Raw genomic sequence first — 13,842 nt, forward strand, 5'->3', positions numbered from 1 at the left:
TGTAACATAACCCTACTGAGTGCTAGGTGATAATTGGAGACTACAAAGCATAAAGTTCCGTTCTGTTCTAGTCTCAGAACTTGTAAGTGCATCCAGTTTTGGGAAACTTCACTCTGGTACATTCTGAACAGAAAAGTCCAGAAGCAATAGTCCTAATATTTAGTGTGTGGAGTGATGGCTGCTTAGGAGACCCTGTGCCTGAGGGGGTATATTGTCCGTGTCTTCTATGTTCGGAGCTGCAGACCTTTCCTGGCTTCAGTATTTTGTGGATTAAAGATTACCGGAGTCAGCATGGTGTCACTTTCATGCTGCCATGTGTTCTCCTGACGACATTCATTCCCCGCTGCCCCACACCACTGACTCCACGGCTCATCCGCCCCCCAGCTACACCCAGGATCACAATGGCCGCAAAGTCCTCCATACACAGCTCATGGACTGGCTGCCCATGTGATTGGTGGGGGTCACAGCAGACGGACACCCACTGATCAGATTATGCACAGGATAAGGAATAACAATGCAACTTGGGACAACCCCTTAATGGAAATCTACTATCAAAATCCATCATAATAAACCAGAGACACTTATAAGATTACCAGTCACAGTGCCTGGATCTATATTATTTTGTTATCCATGGCCTCCTTCTATGTAAAATAAACTTTTAAAATTCTTCAAATGAGCCTGCAGCATGAAGGGGCTCTGGAAACCCACCAGCGTCCCTCAGTGCTGCAGATACATGGGCTATAATAATGAGCAGAACCCCCTCCTCCTGCTCTCTCCCTCCTCCCTCTGCCTGTGTAATCCAGCACCAGGGGGAGGGGAGACCTGCGCTGCTCATTGTAACAACCAGTGAAGACGTCACTGAGGGGCTCTGGAAACACCCCACATGAGCCCCTCAGACTCATTAGCATACTTTTATAAACTACAAGTTTACTTAACAAGGAAAGGGTCCTTGGGGGTGGTGGATGATAGATTGGATATTAATTGCAAACACTAATCCTAGGTAATTTCTAAATATTCCAGAATACCCCTTTAACAATCAGCGCCATCTTCCACCTGGATCATAGTTTATGAAATCTTCCTCATTTTTTACCTTTGACGGAAGGCCTTAAATTGTAAGACCTCTTCTTGCATCCTTGGACTGAAGATGATTTAGCGGAGAGCGAGGCGCATAGATTGGGTGACTTCTCACACCCATGTGTAATATTTGGTGTGTCCCCTTTTATTAGCACTGTTTTACGCGGCTCTTGTCTGTGAATCACCCACCAGACGCTGCCCGGATTTCACGGAGGGACAAAAGTGTGGAGAATAGGACTGAGAATACTATTGATATATGCTACATGTAGTCCCTGCTCCCCTGCATTACAGTTCTGAACAGTTATTTTGCAGGGAAGCAGGGACTCCGTGTGGTTGGTCTGTGAAGCAGGACACTGCACGGTCTGGGATTCACAGCCACGGCAACTGCTATAAAGCCAATGCTGGGTTTAACTTTTAGACTTTTTGGACTGAGACTTGTCTGTATTGCAAGGACTAGTTACACATGGAGGATACAAAGACTTGTCGTCACTTTCTGGCGTTTTCCTTGTGCATTATTGAGCAATGAGTCTTTGCCATGTTTATCTTACTGTGAACTAAACCATATTTAGAAGCAAGTGAAACCCATTGTCTGACACGCTGTGCTGTACTGAAGGGGGATATAATACACGTGGATTGGAATCAATTTCTAGTTAACCCCATCTGTGCCCCACGTGTGGTCGCCCTATGCCTGTGACTCTTAATTCCACTTCTGAAGATGTTGCATTACTTTTCTGTTGCTGCTGACATTATATGGAGTTTGATTTGTGACCTCGGTCTATGTTCAGAGTCGCGCCCGATTCTTTCATGGCTGATTTGGCATCACCGTGGCATCTGTTTATTTTATATGGCTGTTATGTTAATGAGTATAGAATGATTTCTGACCTAATTTGTGTGTAATTTTGTTTTTCCTCTTTTTAGTTGTCGACCTCCTGTACTGGCGGGATATTAAGAAGTCGGGCGCAGTGTTCGGTGCCAGCCTCTTCCTGCTCCTGTCTCTGACAGTCTTTAGCATCGTCAGTGTGGCTGCGTATATTGCCTTGGGTCTCCTGTCTGTCTCTATCAGCTTTAGAATATACAAGGGGGTTTTGCAAGCCATTCAGAAATCTGAGGAAGGGCATCCATTCAGGTAAGTAGCCCCCTTCCTCTTGTCATGGACATCTGTGTTCTTCACCACAAAATTTGGATGTGATGTAGCCTCTTCTGTTTGCCAAAGCATAAAAAAAATGTTGTCAAAAAGTTAGCTTTAGCATGTGTCTGGTATTGGTGCCATGTTTGGGAAGGAGAACCATCGTGTTTGGGGCTTTAGTATCCATGTTGGAGCAGGAATGTCTTGTAAATGAAAACCTTGCAGACTTCACATGTAAAAAGCTTTTCCTTTGTGCTGTAAATTTCTTTTCTTTTAGATAAGCCACTAGTCAATGACAGCGTAACCTTCAGTAATGCAGATCGCTGTTTAGATATTTTTTGGCCTTAAAAAGAGGAAAGATCTCTTTGTAGTGCAGATGGTGTATATAGCAGTGTTGGCGAACCTTTTGGGAAACAAGTGCCCAAACTACAACCAAACCCACTTATTTAAATGCAGAGTGCATACATGGCAATTTACATGTTGCTACCTGTTTTGCAACAGCTTTTAATTGTATTGGCATCCTGAGGACACCAATACAATAAAGAGAAAGAGGAGTAATTCTGACTATCATTGTAACTTCCAGGGTCCCCTGAACAGGAAGAATTGCGCGGGCCCTGTGCAGGTGCTCCAATAATAACGCAGCCTTGTATGGACCTCCATGCTCCTCCTGTAGTCCCAGGCAGCTAAGGATGTGTAGCTTTAAAATAGCCCTGATCACAGCACATTCTGTCCTGTCTGGAGACTCTGTTCTGGGGTGATGGCCTGGGTGCCCAGAAGGAGTGCCATAGGTTCGCCACCACTGGTATATAGGGACAGGAAGGTGAAGGCTGCAGGGATATGGCAGCACTATAATCCATAGGCCACGCTCACAAATGGGAGGGGGGGGGGGTTGTGCTGTGAAACGCATGTTTTGGTGAAAACACATATGCTTTTATAGTGTGTGTGTGTGTGTGTGTGTGTGTGTGTATATGTATAACACAGTGTGAACGCAGCCTTAGGGTGCTGTCACACCGTGCGTTCTTAGTCCGTTCTACAGTTCCTACTTTTTTGTAGGTTTGGCTGGTTTTAATCCATCTCACAGGTACCTAGACTTCTACAAATGAAGATAAACCAGCCAAATGCATGGTAAACATGCATGCATGCTTTTTCAGTCAGTTTAAAAACGGTCCGAGAATGCACCGTGTGACAGCACCCTTAGTATCAGCTAGCAGGATCGTTGTGCTTTTTGGGACAGGTAAGCAATAAGAATACAGAGTTTGTATGTTCTCTCTGTTTGTGTGGGTTTCCTCCGGGTCCTTCAGTTTCCTCCCACACTCCAAAAACATGCTGGTAGGTTGATTAGATTGTGAGCCCCATGAGGACAGGGACTTATTTGGCAAATTCTGTGCAGCGCCATGCGCTATAAGCTATATACACTCACCGGCCACTTTATTAGGTACACCATGCTAGTAACGGGTTGGACCCCCTTTTGCCTTCAGAACTGCCTCAATTCTTCGTGGCATAGATTCAGCAAGGTGCTGGAAGAATTCCTCAGAGATTTTGGTCCATATTGACATGATGGCATCACACAGTTGCCGCAGATTTGTCGGCTGCACATCCATGATGCGAATCTCCCGTTCCACCACATCCCAAAGATGCTCTATTGGATTGAGATCTGGTGACTGTGGAGGCCATTTGAGTCCAGTGAACTCATTGTCATGTTCAAGAAACCAGTCTGAGATGATTCCAGCTTTATGACATGGCTCATTATCCTGCTGAAAGTAGCCAGCAAGATGTTGGGTACATTGTGGTCATAAAGGGATGGACATGGTCAGCAACAATACTCAGGTAGGCTGTGGCGTTGCAACGATGCTCAATTGGTACCAAGGGGCCCAAAGAGTGCCAAGAAAACATTCCCCACACCATGACACCACCACCACCAGCCTGAACCGTTGATACAAGGCAGGATGGATCCATGCTTTCATGTTGTTGACACCAAATTCTGACCCTACCATACGAATGTCGCAGCAGAAATCGAGACTCATCAGACCAGGCAACGTTTTTTCCAATCTTCTACTCTCCAATTTCGATGAGCTTGTGCAAATTGTAGCCTCAGTTTCCTGTTCTTAGCTGAAAGGAATGGCACCCGGTGTGGTCTTCTGCTGCTGTAGCCCATCTGCCTCAAAGTTCGACGTACTGTGCGTTCAGAGATGCTCTTCTGCCTACCTTGGTTGTAACGGGTGGCGATTTGAGTCACTGTTGCCTTTCTATCAGCTCGAACCAGTCTGCCCATTCTCCTCTGGCATTTCCGCCCACAGAACTGCTGCTCACTGGATGTTTTTTTTTTTTCGGACCATTCTCTGTAGACCCTAGAGATGGTTGTACGTGAAAATCCCAGTAGATCAGCAGTTTCTGAAATACTCAGACCAGCCCTTCTGGCACCAACAACCATGCCACGTTCAAAGGCAATCAAATCACCTTTCTTCCCCATACTGATGCTCGGTTTGAACTGCAGGAGATTGTCTTGACCATGTCTACATGCTTAATGCACTGAGTTGCTGCCATGTGATTGGCTGATTAGAAATTAAGTGTTAACGAGCAGTTGGACAGGTGTACCTAATAAAGTGGCCATTTTGCAATTTAAGTAGAATCTCTATCCATGTCCTGTAAACATTGGAGATGGAGGAAAAGTTGACCTGAACCCAATTATGTTATTGGCGCCAGACCACTATTTGTGTTTGGTGTTGGCTCACATTTTGGCCATAAATGTTGATATAAAGTAGCATTGAGCTTGAGGAGAGATGCCATCAGATGCACTTTGAAAACGCATGCACACCTTCCAGAACTAAGCATGCATGTGTTGTGGGAGTCGAGAGGAAGAGCCGCTCATGTGGCCCAATGCTATTAAAAATACTCGGCCGATGAGAAGTTCCTTGAAGACGATAGAAGATATTACCATCTTCAGATGATGGAGCAGAAGTTACAACTGCGGTCAGGGTTGTGTTCATTACACAATGTTGTACATTTCATTAATGCACAACCGGACTCCTTTTTGTGATGTGTGACATCCAGGCGGGGTAAACTATGCTGCATTTGGGTTGTACTGCCCCTATAGGACCTTTTGTAAGGAGGGGGGCTTTGACCACTATTACCCCACTATTATATTTGGCCTATGTCCTTCCTGTCCTTGTGCTAGACTAGATTAGAAACTTGAGATTTCTGGGAGATTTCAGGCAAAATGTATTAAATGGACCTCGCACCCAATCCAGCTGAGCAGGCGGCTATAAATATTTATTATGCAACCGTCCCATAAGCCATAGCTCGCGTTACATAAGATGCGACGTGCCCTGTAGCCCTCATATATCTATATACAGTAGGAATGAGCGGCACAGCTGGTGATCTTTCCCTCGCCTTATATTTAGGTCACAGGGTTATTATGTTCCTTATTCTCGCCACTTGCATCATTTTCTAGCACTCGATGGGGAAATATCTGAAGCTCCGGACTGAGGTTTTTGTTTTCCCTGTTCTCAATTTTTCTCCACAATGAACTTTTCTTTTAAAAATCATAACACAGTGTTGGTGATGAGGAAGACTATGGCTATACAGGGACATGTAGGATCAGGATTGAGGTTGGACTCTACAAGAACCAACATACCAGGGGGGGGAGCAGGGGGCGATCACACATCCCCCTGATCTGGACTTATGGATCTGCTTATAGAAGTGAATGGAGCTGTGGCCTTCGCTATGGGACTCTAGTCCCCGTTCTATGGAGCAGATCATTATGCAGATTGCATGGGGTACATTTTAATAACAACCACATAGCCGTAGGGCACCAAGGAGCCTGATAGGAGAAAACTGGTGAACCCTTATCGATGTTTACTGCAGAGTAACCTAATCCAAGTGTTATGTCACATACAGATGTCTCAGGAGGCCCGCCATACATTGCAGTTCCTTCTCTATGAGATGTTGCTCATCCTGAGCCTCCCTGTGCATGACTAATTCCAGAACTAATAAACTCCGCACTAAGGTGACGACACAGGCAGAGCAGTAGGGAGTGACTTGTAATGGTGTTGGTGTCCTGTAGATAAACCATAAATTTCCTTGTGGCCCCAATAGTCCAGATTTGCATTCATTACAGGGAAGCTCCCAATAAGCAGTGCCACTTTCCTATAGCTTTCTGGGCTCCCCCCTCTGAGGTGAATAAGATGCTAGTGTTCATTCAGTATAATCCATGTCATAGTCAGAAGCTGACGCCGCAGCCCCGCTCCATTTTTAGGTGCCCTACATTGCATCTCCGGCGAATTCCCCTCCACATACCGAGCAGTTTAGGGTAAAGCCTACACGATTCCTCAAGGTCAGTGGAAGAGGAATGTCTCCACAGCGTGACCCATCTTCACCCCTTGTTCCCAAAATATAATCCCCATTAGCTGAATGTATCCTCTACTCCAGTCCTGGCTTGGCACGTCAGCGCTGTGTGTACCAGCTGCCCTCCCCTGTCCCCACTGTGCCCCAGTCTTATATTTCAGCTCCTGGGACTTTGATTTAAGATAATTTCCTTCTATTCTTGCAGTCTATGTACATTCGCAGTCAGCCCTGATTTTATTCTGATGGTTCCCCCGCTCGGCTGCACTGAATACATGTATCACAGGGTGCCATCGCCCAGTCCCGGGAGCCTTCTCATTTTACAGAGGGCAACTATTTTTGGTAACCAGCTTCACGGCTCGGGCTGGCTGGAGGAGGAGAGAAGAGCTAGTAACGTCGTATTACGCTTTTATAGCCTCTCAGATCTACGACGGGAGAAGGGTCTTGGTTCTGATGATAAAATCTTTGATGCAAGGAGCTTATAAGCATCCAACAAATCTTGGGAAGATATAGAGGAGGTAACGTCATAGGGCAGTGATGGCAAACCTTTTAGAGACCGAGTGCCCAAACTACAACAAAGACCTGCTTATTTATTGCAAAGTGCCAACACAGAAATTTCATTTATGATTTATACTCCCTTCTCTGTCACAGTTTTTATTGATATCAGCACCGGAGGACACCAATAAAGCAGAAAATAGTCTCAGGTAGAGCTGTCACTTTAAAATAGCTCTGTGCACAGCAAGTCCTGGGCTGTCTGGGACTGCAGGAAGATACCTGGAGTCATCTCTGGTGATGGCCTGAGTGCCCACAGAAAGGGCTCCGAGTGCCGCCTCTGGCACCAGTGCCATAGGTTAGCCATCACTGTCATAGGGGAAGTTGTATCCTCCTGCAGATTACTGAAACTATCGGATAGAAAGGCCATAACCCTTTTATTATAGTGAAGTCACAGCCAGTAGCAAGAAATTGGAGTAATATAAAAATAATTAAAATTGCAAATGATACAAAAATAATATAAATGTTATAAATCTTTATGTAGCGCCATCATATTTTGTATAGCTCCCCTATGATTTGTAAAGCTCCGAGAAAAGACATTGGAGTAATAATGTGGTCAGATGCTGCCATGAGAGAGGGTCCTGTTCACAAGAGCTTACAATCTATTATAATCCAGATATGGTAAAGAAGAGGTTTGCTGCTGGCAGACGGTCGTGTTGTGTCTGTGACGCTAGACATTATATTTGACTTGTTTTGTACATTTACAGCGACATATGGCGGAGCTTTCCATTATTGGGTATTGGGTGTAATTCCTCTACATGTTTTTGGTTCTGATCCGGCCTCTCTATTCTCCTGTTTCAGGGCCTATTTAGATTCCAGTGTGACGGTGTCTGAGGACCTGGTGCAGAAGTATTGTAATATTGCTCTATCACACGTTAACTGCACCATCAAGGAGCTGCGGCGCCTCTTCCTGGTGGAGGATCTAGTGGACTCTCTGAAGGTACGGACACTACTAATACTATATCATGGGCAGACCTTCCGCTCTGAGTTTGTGTATAGGCGTAGATGGGCGCCATCTGATACCCCCCGCTCCGGGTCAGCGCTAGATTTATTTGTAAGCAGAGAATTTAATGTAAGTGAGATGTTGGTCTGTGACAATGGTGACGGGGGTGACATGGATGAGCGTCTGCTTCAGCCTGTAACCTGAGGACACGTTGGCATGTGGGCAGTCTCCTATTCCTAGCATCTCCTATGTAACCCTATGCAGCAGCGGCCTATGCCGGCCTCTACAATTGACTGTGCAGACTGGGGAGCCTGTCCGGTCATCTTCTCAAGTTTTATTTAAAGGTCACTAAACTTTTTGGCTTATCAGCAGCTGAGGAGGCGCTGTGGCCTTTGTCACTCTCATCATTGTGTATTTTGGCCCATTTTTATCAGTTTATATGACTTATGAGATGATATCGTCGTTGCTGTATTTCTAATCGGATTCTTCTCTTCAGTTTGCAGTGCTGATGTGGGTGTTCACCTATATTGGTGCCTTGTTCAATGGATTGACCTTACTGATTCTGGGTAAGTATGTAGTAATCATCGTGGTTTAGTCACAGCGTGAAGGGGTTGTCGTGACATGACTGCTTTCTTCCATAAAACGGCACCACGTTTGACCATGGTTTGTGCTGGTATTGCAGCTCGACTGTATAGAGATGAATGGAGCTAAGTGGAAATGCCATGGACAGGAGTAGATCACTTTTTGGAAGAAAGTAGCCATGTTTTTCAACCTCCAAACAACCCCTTTAACATTACATGTCTACATTAATCAGAAGCAGCAGGTCTCAGATGTCACATTCTCATTGCCCGTTTCATTCATGTAAGTGGGGTCAAGCTGCAGTACCAGGCGCAGCCACTACAGCATGTATTGCACTACTTGAAGCAGGTCTAGGTATTCCACTGCAGTGGTCCACAGTGTCCCAGCCCCAACAATCTGGTATGGATGACCTAAAGCTCAGTATTTTAGACCCAGAAAAACCCTTGTGGATCACCCCTTACAACATCACTACCTGCTACTGATAAGCCAGGCTCGCTCCTACCGCTAGTCGCAGCCAATATCATTGCTCCTTGTGACCATTAGAGCATTGTCCTGTATACTATGCCCCTGCCTGTGCCCGCACTGGCTACACACAGGGTAACATCTGAGTGATATCGCTGTCAGACAATTGGTGGCAATGCTCTGCAGGTCATCTGCTGGGGGCAATGTAAAAAGGTTTAACTCTGGTTACATTCAGTTATTAATATACATATATTTTTTTTCTTTCCAGCGCTGATTTCTTTGTTCAGTATTCCAGTTATTTATGAAAGACATCAGGTAAGTGGCTGTAGCTCCTGCATGTACATTACATAGAGAGAACCAGAATACTGCTGACACTATGCTGATATGATGGAACCTTCTCCTTACAGGCTCAGATTGATCACTACCTATCCCTCATAAACAAGAATGTGAAAAATACCACAGACTTGTAAGTATCTTCTCTTCTACAGTAATGTATATGTCACCCCCAATCGTTTCTGCTACGCTCAGCTTTAGCTTGTGTGTAAGGATGGATAAAGCTGTTGACCATCAGGGAGTTTGTTCGCTTGCAGGATTTATTGGACCACGGAACTACTGAACCAAATGGACCTGCCGAGTACAGTTCAGGCTGCATTCACATCTCATTTTAAGGAAACGTTCAACATAATTTTTAAGACCCGGATAACCCCTTTAAAACTGAGGGCTAGGGCGTATGCTTCCTAGCCCTTCCTGGGGGGGGGGAAGCTTTGCAGTGATGTCACTGTCCATAGAAGTGCTACATCACTGGGGAAACGTCCTGAAAGTCTGCAGCAGCCAAAAGCTGACTGCTGCCAATGATCACCCCTCTCCTTAAAACTAAAGGAAGTGGGGAAGCATACGCCCTAGCCCTCAGTTTTAAAGGGGTTATCCGGGTCTTAAAAATTACTGAGGGCCAGGCCGGGCTATTTAAAAATAATAAACATGGAGCCGTAAGTTCCCTGTGCGCGGCTTCTGTGCCCCTGTAAACAAACAGGGGCATAGATCGAAGGGACCGCGGCGCAGGACATTGGCGCCGCTGGAGGAGGTAAGTACATGTTTGTTATTTTAAAAAAAAAAAAAAAACACCCCAGCCCGGCATCAAGTTATTTTTAAAACCCGGATAACACCTTTAAGGAGCCTTTAATCCTGCAAGCATGTTTGTCAGAACAAACTCCTTCATGGACAACAGGCTTAAGCGTTCATGCGTTGCCAGTGAGAAGTGACCAACCTCTAGGTCCACCAGGCTCTGCACCAAGGATAATACAATGCGTCCGCTATGACCAAAATATCAGACTTTATACCCATGGAAAATCGGGAGTGGAAACTGGAAACCTCCAGCCAGATTTAAAGGGGTTTTCTCATGAAACGGCGAACGCCAAGGAAAGCGGAGCACAAATCTGTGCAAAGGTTTTATAGTGAGATGTAATGGGTGGACGGACCACATCCTCCAAAGTCTTAAATTCATATGGGGAGATGTATCGTGAGTGATCTATTTGCTCATGGCCACCAATCACACTTCTGATAAATCTCCTCCATAAAGTGTAACCGTGACGTTTGTTATCAAGAGTGCGATATTGATAGAGAAATCAAATCCATGTGTTGGCGCCACCTGTGTTCTGTGCATGGCATTGCGGCCCTGTTTCCTGGAGCCTCCTCACTGACTTGCTTATTCTTCCCTCTTCTCCTGTAGGATCCTGTCTAAAGTCCCCGGACTGAAACGCAAAGCCGATTAACCGCTACTAAACACGTCAAGTTTGCCGCAGATACCAATAGGAGCCTCTGAATATTCGAGCGCTGTGTATTTGGATTACACGGGGTGGGTCAGGGAAGACCAGCCTTGACATTGCAGTGCAATCTCCCAGATTATTATTTTTTTTGTTTTTTTTCTTTCCTTTTTTTCTTTTTCCCCCTTTTTATTTTGCAACGCAGTGTTTAAGGAAGAAACGATTGTTTTACTGCCATGTGTTTCCTTCTGAGTATTGTAAGCTGCTATGTGAGGGTTTGAGACGATATATTTTTTTCTGTTTCTCCTGTGTGAAGCGCCGTTCAATCCAGAAGTCTTTGTTTTCTAGCATGCTGTATATTGTGCTTCAGACGTAGACTTACTGAGCTTTCATGGGCGTCATGTTAACAAGTTCTTGCACCGCGTAACGAGCAACAAGTCGAGATTTGCTTCAGTGTAGACTGGGCGCCCGGTGCATCGCGCTCTGCATTGTAAGCCCCTCCCAGCACTGAACCCGCTGCAAAGCTAAGCCCCGCCCCATTGTCGCCATACCTGAAGAAACCCCACGGCTTCTGCACGGAATGACGGTAGCGAATCTCGTGATTTTATTGTTTTATCAATTGCCAATATCTATAGTATTTTCAGAGTGTGTGTCGCTCGGTCACTCGCTCGCACAGTGCTTTCCAGGTTTTTTGTTGTTTTTATTTTTTAGAAGAAAACAATAAAATGACATTCTAACTTGTAGCTCGATAGCACATCCACCTAAAGGAGATCCTACTTCTAGAAACACTAGTGTCTGTATAATGTCTACCGATCTAGGAACTTACACGTTTTAACGCTCAAGGCAGGGTCAATGGTTTTTTTTTTTTTTTTTTGGTTTTTCCTTTTCACAAACACATTTACAGGGACTTGAACTTTCTGTGGACCGAGTGCTAAATGCTGCAAATTTGTTTGTGGGAGGGGAAGCAAAAAAAAAAAACCTAAAATCTTAAATTTGTTGCAAAAATAAAACAAAACGTGAAGTGTTTCCCAGCTACAGGAATGTGCTGCAGCAAGTCTATGGAATGCATTGTGATACTGTATGTAAAAACTAAAGAAAAACAAGTATCAATAAAGCTTGTAGACCTTAACTTGTTTAAACTTATTGCCGGGTCTGTGGTTTTTTTTTCATTTTTTTTTTTTTCTCTACTACGCTTAGTAATCGGCATTTTAGCCACATACAAAATTCTGCCTTGAGGGTCCATGTGACCAAGTATAAGGAACAGTTCACACCTGTGTTGGGGCAACCATTTACTTTCTTACTTGTGAATTTTGCCTAAACCCTTCACCACACAATGTTTTTTTTTCCCACATGTGCGATGGCAATTTTTCTGGGCTGTCTCACAGCTCCATGTATTGAGCTTGTATGCTGAGCTTAGTAGTGCCCTTCAGCAAAAACTGAACTGAAATATTCTAATCTGTGGCAGTCCCATGGAAGTCAATGAAGAATTATCAGAAGTGTCTGAGGTAAAACTGTTACACATGGCAACCAATCAGAGCTCAGCTTTAACCTTATGAAAAGCTGTGGGGAAATGAGAGCTGAGCTCTGATTGGTTGCCATTCGTAACTAGAACAGTTCTCTCTGCCACTTCAGATAAACCTCCCCCTATGGGGCTGCGAAAAAAAACTGACTGCATCTGGTTGTACAAGGTTTTCTGTCCGTTTTTGTGGTTGGTTTCTGGGCAACAATCACGTGACTTTAAAGATTGTCCTAACTCGATCACGGAAACTTGGATTACACACGGACAAACCGCCATGATGCAGGTAAAATATGGATTATACGCTTCCCGCAAATATGGCCATTACATCTGCAGACACAGAAAAACGATTGTGTGCTATTGGGCTTCTACTGACAAATGTGGTCGGTCCCTGAATAACCGCATTGCAGTGACCAGAGTTTACAGACCTACTGCAGTGCCAGGGAAAGGACGCCCTCTTCCCGGATAAGCAGGAACTTCTTGTATCCGATGTCACTATGATGCAAGGAGTCCCAGGTATCTGCACGCTCTTGTAAATTCTGGCCACTGCAAGTTCACGATTCATGGACAGATGTACGGGGTCCTACCTGTGAAACTTCAGTCTGACCACGTTCGTCAAAACCTATTCAACAATCTGCCACCAGACCTGGGGAGAAGAAGGGAAGCGAAGGAGTCCACTACCTCGATTTCCACGCCCATTCCCCAGAACATGAGCAATTGTGTCTTTATGAAGCTGAGGTCGAGACATCTCATTGTCTTTGTGTCCAAAACATGCACAGTGGAGGGGGGTTGTAGTAAACTCTTCACCGCTGCCATACTTATGTGACCGGGGCTGAAATGGACACAATCAGTGGCCCAACGCACCTTCTCTCCACATCCCAGAGACTGGGACTGTGTAGTAACTCCAGATGTGTAAAGGCATTTGGGTTGTTTAGTACCCCAAACATCCTGGCAAGTTCCATTTAGGTTACAACTATAGTTTTAATTACACCCCAAATCCATTTTTCATCCCATTTTGCCTAGTAACTCACCACATAGTAATGAAGCTCTTGCCCTAGAAGTTCTGCTCCATTCTGTATCCCCTTGTTTTCATTTCACTTCATACAAAGTGTCAGCAATCACTTATTCCTTGACAAGTTTGTCCAAATAATTCTCTAAAATAAGTGAAATATCTTAATGTTCCATATAAAAACTACAAGCATAAGACTTATAAAAAAGAACGAGGGGCAGAGGTGCGCAAAACGGCCCATCACCTCGGTGTCCTCCCCGCACTACCACATGGAACAATAAAGATTTTTCATTGATTCATCCTATTTGGTGAATGTCGCTGATTTTTTTTTTTTTTTTTTTGCTCATATGAAAACTGCAAGTCCCCTGATAAGGACCTGTGGAGTTCTGCGTGTTACATTCTGGGAAGAGCTTGAGTGATAGGTTGGAAAGCAGAAGATGGGAGGGCAGGAGGCTTTGTGCTTCCCCAAAGTAGGACATT

The 13,842-nt window shown here is 44.8% G+C and overlaps 1 protein-coding gene across 6 annotated transcripts in view; it reads left to right on the top strand.

The window, feature by feature from the left end:
• RTN4 (reticulon 4) overlaps positions 1–11,878 on the top strand; it is a 32,148-nt gene extending 20,270 nt beyond the window's left edge. For all 6 annotated transcript variants that reach the window (XM_072140536.1, XM_072140538.1, XM_072140537.1 and 3 more), the window contains 6 exons: positions 1,993–2,200; positions 7,895–8,033; positions 8,533–8,602; positions 9,346–9,392; positions 9,485–9,543; positions 10,804–11,878. In XM_072140536.1, the coding sequence (XP_071996637.1) occupies positions 1,993–2,200; positions 7,895–8,033; positions 8,533–8,602; positions 9,346–9,392; positions 9,485–9,543; positions 10,804–10,846 (566 nt within the window). In that variant the 3' untranslated portion in view covers positions 10,847–11,878. The remainder of the gene's footprint in view (positions 1–1,992; positions 2,201–7,894; positions 8,034–8,532; positions 8,603–9,345; positions 9,393–9,484; positions 9,544–10,803) is intronic.
• Positions 11,879–13,842: the final 1,964 nt, after the last annotated feature.

The sequence above is a fragment of the Engystomops pustulosus genome, chromosome 3 (assembly GCF_040894005.1).
Source record: "Engystomops pustulosus chromosome 3, aEngPut4.maternal, whole genome shotgun sequence".
Classification (NCBI taxonomy): domain Eukaryota; kingdom Metazoa; phylum Chordata; class Amphibia; order Anura; family Leptodactylidae; genus Engystomops; species Engystomops pustulosus.